A 12,371-nucleotide genomic window follows, 5' to 3' on the forward strand; every position below is an offset into this window, starting at 1 on the left:
TCTCCGGGTGATGCAGCTTCTTCATGGGAGATGCCAGCAGTGGACTGGTGTCCTGTGCTCCTGAGCCGTCTTGTCCTGCCAGCCTTTGTGGTGCTTCAGATGACATCTGGCTCTGTCGTTGAAGTTCTGCCTCGGCTGGATTCTTCCCTGCGCTTGTCCCGCTCTCCTCGTGGTCCATGACCAGCCTCCTTGGGCTGTGTAGGGCACGCAGTGGGACAGGGTGGTCCACGACCAAGCCCATTGGGTCCGCCCGTGAAGGTGGGTTGTGTAGGGCGCCCTGAGAGACAGTGCCAATGTCTACCCTCCCAGCTTCTCGTATTGTCAGGACTTCGTCAAGTTCCTCGTCTTGTCTCTGTCATCACATCGACCCTGGTCCGTGATGTCTTCGCATCAGCCCTGGTGTCATGTCTTCGCATCAGCCCTGGTGTCATTTATATTTTATTTATTTATTTATTTTTAATTTTTATATACCGAAGTTCTTGTAGGGACTACAAATCAATCCGGTTTACATAAAACGAAGAACTGCTCAACAGAGAGCGGAGCTTTACATGGAACCGAGGAACATAGGAACAGTATAACTGATTGACAATTTAACATAGTGCTAAATAAAGTAATAATAGTTTAACTGGAAATAAATAAAGCAATATAATATTTTATAAAGACAGTTTAACTGTTTAACGTGTGCCTTGTCATGTCTTCGCATCAGCCCTCGTATGTGATGCCGTCGCATCAACCTTGGTGTCATGTCTTCGTGTCAAGGACTCAGTCTGCCCTCGTCCTTGTTCTGGCCTGCCGCCCATTGCCATACCCAGCGGCAGGTCCGAAAGGGCTTGGAACGGTCGGAGGACTGTTCATCAATCAACATTGTGTTGTTGGTTGTCCGGGGTGTGCAGGTCCGGTTGAGGGTCAGACCTTGTATCCTAGTCCTTGTGTCTGCCATGTCTTGCCATGTATGCACCAGCTCACCTCCCACGGTTTGGCTTGGGGCTCCTCCCTGGGTCATGCCGTGGCCCAAGGGCTTGCAACCCTGTTTAGAGACGACCACGCCTCCGTGCCTTGGGACGTGACGGCCAACTGAAGTCGCGCTCGTAATACTGCTGCTATTAAGCAATAGTAGCTTGAGATTTATTTAATGTTTGGGTACTTGCCGGGTACTTGCCAGGTACTTGTGACTTGGATTGGCCACTGTTGGAAACAGAATACTGGGCTTGATGGACCCTTAGTCTGACCTGGTATGGCAATTCTTAAGTTCTTATGTGCTTCCTTTTTGCCTGGGCTTTCTGCCAGGTGGAAGGATCCTCCTGTTATGATAGTGCCAAGCTTGGGTGATCTTCAGTCACAGCTCCCCATCTGTGCTCTGGGTCTTGCATGGTGCTCTCAGTAGAGGGATAGCCCTTTCATGCCTTGGCATGCTTCTTTCCATCATGTGACCTGCAGGTCAGATTTTTTACTTATAGTTGTTCAGCACACCCTAATGCTTTTTACTACTGCTTCTTCCAAGCCAGCGCTTGGGTTCTATGCCCGTTGTTCCTATGAGCCAAACACTGGGCATAAATATGCGAATGCAATCTGTTCTTCAGATTCTAGTGAATCACACTTTTCTTTCTGTAGGGCTCTCTAACCTCGGATTGTCTTTCCATTGTCTTGTGACACTGAAGAAAAACTGTGTAGTCTTTGTCCAAGAGCCTTTTCTTTTGGTGGTTGATTTGTGCCCTTTCTTGTTCAGGAGAACCTAGGCCTACTGGTGTTTGTCAGAATTAGCAGTAAGAATCTGACTGCTTTACTTTTTGTGCAGCAAAGTGGGCTTCTCGCCCCGAGTTCACATCACATCCCTGCCTTAGGCGTCTATGCTGTACATCGGGGTTTTTGTCTCGGTCTATCCTATGAGTCTATTTGTGGTGTAGCACCCAACTCTTTTCCTTCCTAGAGCCCAATATGAATTGGCTGCCTCACAAAACAGTAGGGGAAGGGTAGTGCCTTCCATACTGTGGGGTTTCCCCACTTTTTTCTTATTTTTGGGCAGCCTGTAGCTTGGGATTCAACCATATGTGAGGATTGCCTTTCACACAGGTGTTCTCAGGGGACAGGATATCAGTTCTCAGAATTCCCTCCTTCCACCCCTGGGAGTTGGTTTCTCCATGTGTTAGCTAGATCATGGACTTGAGGGGCTCTGCCTAAGGGGCAGGAAGGTGACTACGGCTACACACATGCTCAGTAGAGTATGCTGAAAGCTCTAGAAACTTTTGGGCCGATACAGTACAGTGCGCTCCGACGGAGTACACTGTTAACCCGCCATTGGACACGCGTTTTCCCTTGCCCCTTATTCAGTAAGGGGCCGAAAACGCGCGTCCAACCCGCCGAACCTAATAGCGCCCTCAACATGCAAATGCATGTTGATAGCCCTATTAGGTATTCCCGCGCGATTCACAAAGCAAAATGTACAGCCAAGCCACACATTTTGCTTTCAGAAATTAGCGCCTACCCAAAGGTAGGCGCTAATTTCTTCGGGCACCGGGAAAGTGCACCCTCAGACTTAATATCATGACAATATTAAGTCAGAGGTCCCGAAGGGTAAAAAAAAATTTGAAGTCGGCCCGTGGCTGTCGGGTCAAAAACCAGATGCTCAATTTTGCCAGCGTCCGGTTTCCAAGCCCGTGGCTGTCAGCGGGCTCGAGAACCGAGGCCAGCAAAATTGAGCGTCGTCTGTCAAACCCAATGATAGCCGCCGCTCCGGGCCAAAAGGAGGCCCTAGGGACGCGCTAGTGTCCCTAGGGCCTCCTTTTGACTGTTTCTACCGCTGGGCCTCATTTAAATACAGAATCGCGCGTACAGGCGAGTGGCTGTGGACTTTACTGAATCGGCCTGTTTGAGATCAAAGTTCTGTGCTGGGCTCCAGTGGATGATATCACCCATGTGTGAGGACTGATATCCTGCTGTCCTTGGAGAAAACCTTTTAAGGTGAGCAGCTGTGCTTTTCCAAGGGGATAAGACCTATTTGTATTGTTCTGAGCTTGACTCTGCTTCTTTTATGATCACTTTATATTGTGTGTTCCACATTGTTGTGGGGGTTTTTGCCTTTTGCTTCTTGTATTGATCACTTTGGTTTCAATAAAAAAAAAATTTAAAAATATACACAAGCAACACTAGAAGAGCAGTTGAGGAATTTTATCTGTATGTGTGCTCCATAGCCTGATGTGATAAAACGGCAGATATATGATTAATCCAGTAGGAAAGATTTATAATGAAAATAAGTCTTAATGTTAGTGGCACTATACCAAATGGTGCTGTTGTACATATACGGTACATTGCATCTTTCTCAAAATTTAGAGATTACATGCAAATGTAATCATGATTTATTTAATTATTCACATTTATTTCTTACCTTTCACCCATAGCACTCTAGGCGAGTTACAATAAAACAAACATAGTAACATCCCATGAAGACACAACCTACATCAAACTTAACAAAACAGATATCAAACTATTTTAAAAATTCTTCATCTAAAACTAAAAACAATACAGGTTAACGTGAAAATGTGACTTGACTTGAGTTATATTCTAGAAAGCAGTGTGTGGTATATGTGTAGTAGATGCTGTATAAAATGTCTTTTTTTTTATTTTAAGGATGGCCCCAGAAGTGGCAGCAGTAGAAAAGAATGGTGGCTACAACCAACTTTGTGATATCTGGGCAGTGGGTATTACAGCAATTGAACTTGGAGAACTGCAGCCACCTATGTTTGATCTTCATCCAATGAGGTTTGTTGTTTGCCCAATTTTGTGCTTTGTATATGTTGGGAGAGAAATTAACATTTGAAGGCCCTAACATTTGGTACAAACAAATAGCAGAGTACCACAGTCAGGATGTAAAGAGGATTTTATTGGTAGAAATAGTGAGAAGAAAAGGTGTTGGTCTTAGAGGAAAAATACAGGTTATCTGAGGCTACCCTTTTTCCTATGTACTGTATGGGCCCCACTCTCTGTCTCCATAGTATAGAATTGTCAAAATTTTTATTTGCAACCTGATTTTATACTTCATTGCGTATGTGTTCCAAGGGTCACGTGATCTTTGGATATTGGTTTGCTTACAGTCTTTGCTCAGGTATATGACACTGATTGTAGGCTACTGATATTTTCTTCAGCTTCTCAGTAGTGATTGTTTAATAGTGATGGGAGGTGCTTAATAACTTTTCACATTTTAAAATACTTTTTGGTTGCTAAGTACAATACTTGTGTACTAAAAGTAAAATGCAGTAGATTATGCTAGAATAAAGAATATGGTATTTACATATGATGTATCTTATGTTTTAGAGCCTTGTTTCTAATGTCAAAAAGCAATTTTCAACCTCCAAAGTTAAAGGAAAAAACAAAATGGTAAGTCTGCTTATTTTATGATGCGTAATGATATTCTTACCATGAAAGACAAGTATTAATGACTAGAGGAACTGAGTGCACTGACAAAATTTGACTGGAATTAACCTTTCAAAAAAAAGGTTTCATCAGCTATGATTGATTTCCTAGGAGTTAATTAAGGTGGTGTTATAGCTCTCACATCTGCTATATCTGGATATTTAGAGTACTTATGTTTAGCTGAAAATGTCATGCAACTGCAAGGGGCAATTTTCAAATTCCCTACCTAGATGCAAAGTTGCAGACCTTGTACCAAATTTTCAAAGGGAAGGTATGCCTATACTTTCCCTTTGAATATTGTAGCCATGGACTTTGCACCTGATTTTTATTTGAGTGAAATTTCAATGGCAAATAACATACAGAATTTAAAAATCTCATGATGAATTTTAAGGTATTAAAATGTGATGGCCCATCCTATTTGACAGTGGGCCTATTTGACCAATGTATTTATCCATTATGAGCCAACACAAGATTTGCGAGCCCAAAATAAGTCTCTACTCCAGGTCCTCTCAGTTAAAATGGATCGGCGGGGACCCATTTTATAGAATGCCCTCCCTGATTCGGTATGGGCTATAGATGACATTGTTTATTTTCGAAAGAAGTTAAAGAGCATTCCGAACTCCATTTGTTGTAATTGTACAGATGTTGGCATGTTTATTTTTTTAATCCATTTATTGTATATTATGTATTTATAATTTTATTGTAATCTATGTAATGCTGTTTTATTCTGTAATCTGCTTAGCATATTTTTCACTATAAGCAGAATATAAATATAAATAAAATAAACATATAGATTTGAAATTACAATCTTCCCATGTTTTTCTCTCATAAATAAACACACACATGGGAACTCCTCCTTGCTGTGCGGCTGAAAGTATACATGCTATGAAAGACCTCACATGCTTTTAGGCAGATTGAGAGAGTGTAGTTTCAGACAGCTAGTTTTTCCTGGCTTTGAAAATTGACCTAATTTTTAAATAGAAATTCAGCAGAGCATGACATTTCTGACCCTGTCCTTTTGTTTCAATAGATTGAAACCATTTGAAGTCAATTTTTGTGAGAAGGTGTTAATGAAAATTTCAGCGAGTCATGCAAGAAACGTGGCTCAGGAGGGGGCATTGTTAAAGGATATGATAACTTGTGATAGCCAGAGAGGATATTAAAGAGCACTTCAGAGTGAAACAAGGGACGACTGCTTCACAAATCAAAATGGAGCATAGCATTTTTGTTATGAATAGACTGATGATTGCAGTACTCAGTCAATGACTTTCTTATTCTAAATGCAACACTTATTTAAAAGAGGACCTTACAATGCAAGCAAGCCTTACAGGCAACTTATTGATGTCAAATGTGGGAGAGAAGCACATTTCGTGTGCTTTCAGCCCGAAACTCAGATAGTTCGTGCTCTTCTTAGTGCTTTTTTTTCTTCTATGCACACAAATGCTTGTTAAATATTTATCAGCAAATGCTCTTATTTTTCATGATAAAACTGTCTTGGAACTAAAAGCAGTCTTTTAACATTAATATCCTCTGTTACTTGGGTAAACCTATCCAGGTAACTTTGAAACTGAACTGACTATGTTTGAATATTGCCAATTAAGCTTCAAAGTTATCCAGGTACATTTACCTGAATGGCTTTTAACTTTAACTCAAAGCAATGCTAGTAGTAGCCAGGATCACTGTGCGAATGGCGAATGTTGATTTAAATTATTTGGCTATCTCAGTTCCACCTGAAGTGATATGGATAAATGCCTTTGGATATCTGCGCCATCATATTTGTTTCTCTTCCTCCATTCTGGATTCTGCATTCCTTTTAACTTGTATGCCAAAATGTTAGTTTTGTAATTCCTTTGGACTAGATGGACCAAAAAGCCAGAATATTTTAAATATCTACTTATTATCCATACTATGTACTGCTTCAGTCTATTCCAACCAAAAAAATCTAATTCAGGTTATACTAGAAGCATGGCACAAATGTGTATTTCCTGTTTCTCCAAGGACAAACAGAATATGCAGTTCCTGCATATGGGTGATTTTGTCAGATAGAGCCTGGGTCAGAGCAGTTACTCTGGAGCTTTCTGACATACCTGAGCATTGTAGGGATGTCCTGTGACATGGTTATTACATGGAGGAGGGCCCCCCTCATTTTGTCTTTTTCCATGGAGCCAGTGGTTCTGTTTTCACCTTTAGTGGTTTCGGTCAGTAACAGTGTGTAAAAAAAAAAAAAGGTTTTTTTGCTGAAGCCTTTCTCGGTTCTCTTAAATTTTTCCACTTTAGTTCCCTTAGGTAGGATTTTTTTATCAGTATTTTAAGTACTTTTTTTGCAGCTACGTTTTTGCATTGATCAGCTTTGTTTTTCCAAAAATTGAGGATTTTAATTTCGCTTCAACCATGTTTCAGCTAAGTTCCAGAAGGAGAAGGTGGCCAGCAGCTTCAAGTTGTGCACACAATGCTGCCACATAACTCCCACAATTTGTCTGCTGTATCTGTATGCTAGGCACAATATCTCTGGTTGCAGCACTGTCAGAAGATATCTCCCAGAAGTCTTCATAATAGGCAAGAGTGCTTGGAGATGCTCTTCTATTCGAAGAAATCTGATCTCCCTGCATTGACATAGGTGGCATTGGTCGCAAAGTGTCCTGGAACTGTAGCAGAAGTTGATGGTGCAGCAACATTGAGAAGCATTGCTTGTTTTTCATGTCGAGCACCAATTTAACCCAGGGGTATTAAGCATCCTCTAGCTTCTCCCATCTGATGATAGTGAAGGATTCTGCTTCAGTATCTGCATCGATATCTGCATTACCTTTGCTTGATACTCCTATGCAGAGTATCGAGCAAATGTGAAGAAGCATTGATGTCTATTCTGTTGATACATGGTGTGGAGAGCAAGGAAATTGTAGTAGCAGCCATATTTCTTCCCAAGCATTCCCACAGAGGGCTCCTCTCTCTCTCTCTCTCAAGCAGGGCTTCCCAAACTTGTCCTGGGGACCCCACAGCCAGTCAAGTTTTCAGGATATCCACAATGAATATGTATGAGATAAATTTGCATACCATGAATACTTAGTATATACAAGTATTCTGTGATCCAGGAGATTGTTTCTTCTCCTCCTGCACCCCATGTTCTATTAGCAGAGGCAGTATTTGAGGAGCATTTGGAGACAAGGATCCAAGAGGTGTTGGACCACCATCTTACAAGTACTGGGGCATCAACAGTGATGCAAATGGAATTACATCCAATCCTGTAGACTCTGAAGAGCACCTGGAGATATTATATCGATGTCATAACCAGCTGCACCAGTATCTGTTTCCAGTATATCAGAAGAGGAAGCTTTAATGAGGCTCCAAATTATACTGGTGTCTAGATCCCTACTGATCAAGAAGCTCCCTCTGAGGTTTTGGCTAACCAGGAACAGACTCTGACAACTTCTGATATTGAAAGATACTGATTAAGAATCTGAGCACTCCTGGGGTTACAATTTTGTATTTGAAGACTACTCTGACCAGGGGTAGTAGACAAGTCTACCTTCAAACTCCTCCTCAGGAAAGAAGTCAGTTTCTACCAGAGTACCTCTCTTGTGCTGACTTTGTAAATGAAATAACAGAAGCCATTACATTTGGTTTAGAGAAGAAGACTGAGTCCAGGACAAATTTATTGAATGTCATTTACCTCATTAACACCCCCCACCCCCTGCTCCTCAGGCATCCAAGATGTCCTTAAGAAGATACAGATGAGAATGTGGTAGAACCCCCTTACTGTGTACCCCTTATAAAAAAAAAAAAAAGTGTAAACCATGCACAGTATCCAGAAGGCTTACGATCTGGAACACTTGTTCCACCAAGGAAAGAGGGCAGAGATTTTGTTTCAAGTATTACCTGATCCCCAAAAAAGACAGGACTACTCCATCCTATCCTAGACCTAACAAAACATAGTATTGTCGGCAGAAAAAGACCAAATGGTCCATCCAGTCTACCCAGCAAGCTTCCTATGGCAGCCACTGCCACCCCGTGCAGGTTACCCCCATGTGTCTGTTAAAGGTAGTAACTGCTGCTCCATGCAGGTTACACCCATGTCTTATGTTTATGATAGTAATATTTGCAAGCAAAAACCAAGCATCTGTCAAACCCATAACAAAACTTCAACGTTTTTGCGTGGTGGGCAGCCTTCCTGATAATTCAGACAATGCTGTTTCAATGTTCTTTGCTTTTGGACTCAGCCATAGAAGCTTTATCCCCAATTTCAATATATCAGTACCCCAATCATAAAATCTGGGCCCAGCGTTGGCTGTTTTCAGAATAGCGGAGAACGATGTTGCAATTGTGTCAAAATCATCAAGGCTAATTTGTTAAGAGTAGTAATCCTCCATGCCTTCTGGTTGAGGGTACTAACTGCAGCTCTGTGCAGGTTATCCCCATGTACCCTTTTCTTTGTTATACTCAAGCATATAGGGATCCACAGTGTTTATCCCATCCCCGTTTGAATTTGTTTACTGTTTTCATCCTCACCACTTCTGGAAGGTCATTCCAGGCATCCTCCACTCTTTCCATGAAAAAATATTTCCTTATGTTGGTTCTCAGTCTTTCCACCCCAGGATTTTCATTTTGTTACCCCCTAGTTCTGTTTCCTTTCCAATGAAAAACGGTCAGAGTTTGTGCATCATTAAATTCTTTCAGGTATCTGAAGGGTCTGTATTATATCTCCCCCCCCCCCCCCCCCCCCCCCCATACCGCCTCTCTTCCAGGATGTACATATTCAGCCTCTCCTCATAAGTCTTCCGATACAGACCCCACACCATTTTGGTCTCCCTTCTTTGGACTGCCTCCATCCTATGTCTGAACACAGTACTCCAGGTGATGCCTTACCAAGGACTTGTACAAGGCCATCCCTACCTCCTTTTCCTTACTAGATATTCCTTTCTCAGTGTATCTCAGTATTCTTCTGGCTTTCGCTATTGCTTTGCCACAATGCCTCTCAGCCTTCAGATCGGCAGATACTATTACCCCAAAATCCTTCTGTCAGTCCGTGCACGTTAGTCTTTCAACCACTATCACGTACTGTTCTTCTGGATTACCACACCCCAGATGCATGACTCTGAACTTCTTGGCATTGAATCCCAGCTGCCAAATCCTCAACCAGTCTTCAAGCTTTCTTTAAATCACTTTTCAATCTCTCTATTCCTTCAGGCGTGTCCAGTCTGTTGTAGAAATTGAAATTCTAATCAAAAAGATGAACCCAGCTGCCCATCCATTAGATGCAATTCCTATTAAAGCATTAAAGTTAATATCAAACGTTGCTAAACCTCTTGCTGATATCAACATTTCCTTGATCAAGGCAAATTTCCTGAGATTCTCAAATGTGCTATAGTCAAACCCATCTTAAAAAAAAAACCTCAGATACTTCAAACCTGGCCAATTACAGACCCATCTCCAATCTACCTTTTGTAGCAAAACTTATAGAAAAAATAGTGAATCAACTCACGGAACATCTGGAAAAAAACAATATTCTGTACCCAGCACAATTTGGTTTCCGTAAATTTTTCAATACTGAGACACTTCTTGTCTCTCTTGTCGTCACCGTACTCAGAGGACTGGACAGTGGTCAAAACTACCTCCTGATAATGTTAGACATCTCAGCAGCATTTGACACAGTCAACTGTGACATATTGCTTAATAGATTAGCTGAAACTGGATTAAGGGATAACACAATCCTCTGGTTTAAATCATACCTAGAAAATAGATCTTATAAAGTAAGATTAGGCATATATGAATCACAAAAAATTGACCTTGAAACTGTTGTTCCTCAGGGGGTCCTCCCTTTCCGCAACACCTTTTAATATATATATGTTACCACTATGTAAATTACTAGCTGGTCTTGGACTAAATTACTACATCTATGCAGATGACGTTCAGATTGTAGTCCCAATTAAAGATTCTATTAAAACTTCATTAAAAGTATGGAACGTATATCTCTCCGCCATTAAACAAGTTTTAACTCATATGAACCTATGCTTAAATGAAGCCAAAACAGAAATGCTGTTATGTAATAAACTAAACGAACAATTTATCCATGAAATTAATGAGTTAAAAAGTAATCAAGCTGTAGAATATCATGCTAAAAACCTAGGAGTAATTTTAGATTCAGAACTCAATTTTAAAAATTTTATTTCCTCAATAACTAAAGATAGCTTCTTTAAGCTGCATGTACTTAAAAAAAACTCAGACCACTTTTACATAGTTATTTTAGAACAGTTCTCCAAGCACTGCTTTTCCCAAAATTTGACTGCTGTAATACATTATTTCTAGGCCTCCCAGCATCCACTACCAGACCTCTTCAGATCCTGCAAAATACATCTGCTAGAATTCTCACAAACACAAAAATATTTGGTCATATTACCCCTATTCTGAAAGAACTTCACTGGTTACCAAATCCTTTCCGAATACAGTTCAAAATTTTAACATTAATACATAAAACATTATACAATGAAAAAATCAAATGGTTTAATGCTGTATTTCACTTCCACACTCCACAAAGAAATCTGCGCTCATCAAATAAAGGATTACTATCAATACCCTCCCCTAAACTAGCGCATCTAAATACAGTCAGAGAGCAGGCACTTTCCTTGGCAGGACCAAAGTTTTGGAACTCCATACCAACGGAATTGAGAGCAGAAGTAAACCCATAGGCATTTAAAAAGAAACTGAAGACCTAGCTATTTCAGCAAGCCTTCCCAGATTGATTTTTCCTCTTTTGCTTTCTTTTAGTATTTTATTGTTTTACTATTTTATTGAGCCTTTTATTTGTACTTTATTTTATTGAATTGTCCATGAACATTGTTTTATATATTTTTATGTATGATGTATATGTTCTGTTTTATTTTATTCTGGTAGATTTTATTGTACTTGTTTTCTGGTAAACCAATATGATTTTCGAATACTGGTATAGAAAACTAAATAAATAAATAGATCTTAGTATCATCCGTAAATAGGCAATCTTTACCTTTTATCCCTTCTGCAATGTCGCTCACAAAAATATTAAATAGAATCTGTCCCAGAACTGGTTCCAAAAACATTCCCTGTTGAGCTCTGCTTAATAACCATTGTTTTTTCAGAGTAAGTTCCAATTCTTATTCATTACATGCTGTTTCCTGTTAGTCAACCAGTTTGCAATCTATGCCACTAACTTGGCGCACATTCCCAACCTTCTCATTTTGTTCTCTAATCTCCTATGCTTTGCTGAAATCCAGGTAAATCACATCTCGTGCTTTTCCTCAATCCAATTTTCTAATCACCAAATCAAAAAATCAATCATATTTGTCTGGCAGAACCTTCCCCTGGTGAATCCATGCTTTCTCAGGTCCAACATCCTACCAGATTGTAGATTGTTCACTGTCCTTTCCTTCAGCATTGCCTCCATTATTCTTGCCATCACTGAGGTGAGGCTAACCGGTCTGTAGTTTCCAGCCTTTTCTCTGCATCTCTCACCACACATTGCTCCTTGTCACCTTTCAATTTCACTATACACTTCAGACTGACCTTCTTTCTCTGATACATCTGAAAAATGTTTTGTCACCTCACTTGACTTCTTTGGCAATCCTTTCTTCCATTTCATTTTTTGTTTTCTTGATTTTTTTTTTCTTCGTCTCCCTCAATTTCACCAGGTATTCATCCCTGTGTTCCTCTTTTTGGGATCTTTCTTGAATGCTATTTTTTTTGCCTTTAACTTTTCAGCCACCTCTTTTGAGAACCAGCTCTTTTCTTCTTCCTTTTGCTTTTATTTTATTTTCTAACATATAGATTTGTTGCTTTTGTAATAGCTCCTTTTAATTTGGCCCATTGTTGCTCCACCTCACCCAATTTCTCCCAGTCTTCTAGTTCTTCCTCCAGATACATCCCCTTTTTGACAGTCTGTGTTTTTGAAATTCAAAACTCTGGTCTTCATGTGACTTCTCTGTATCCTATTTGTGATA

General features: G+C 40.4%; 1 protein-coding gene across 3 annotated transcripts in view; it reads left to right on the forward strand.

Moving 5' to 3' along the window:
• Positions 1-12,371, forward strand: part of MAP4K5 (mitogen-activated protein kinase kinase kinase kinase 5) — a 341,354-nt gene that overhangs the window by 154,631 nt on the left and 174,352 nt on the right. For all 3 annotated transcript variants that reach the window (XM_029598355.1, XM_029598353.1, XM_029598354.1), the window contains 2 exons: positions 3,625-3,756; positions 4,309-4,371. In XM_029598355.1, the coding sequence (XP_029454215.1) occupies positions 3,625-3,756; positions 4,309-4,371 (195 nt within the window). The remainder of the gene's footprint in view (positions 1-3,624; positions 3,757-4,308; positions 4,372-12,371) is intronic.

Source organism: Rhinatrema bivittatum, chromosome 4 (genome assembly GCF_901001135.1).
Source record: "Rhinatrema bivittatum chromosome 4, aRhiBiv1.1, whole genome shotgun sequence".
Classification (NCBI taxonomy): Eukaryota; Metazoa; Chordata; class Amphibia; order Gymnophiona; family Rhinatrematidae; genus Rhinatrema; species Rhinatrema bivittatum.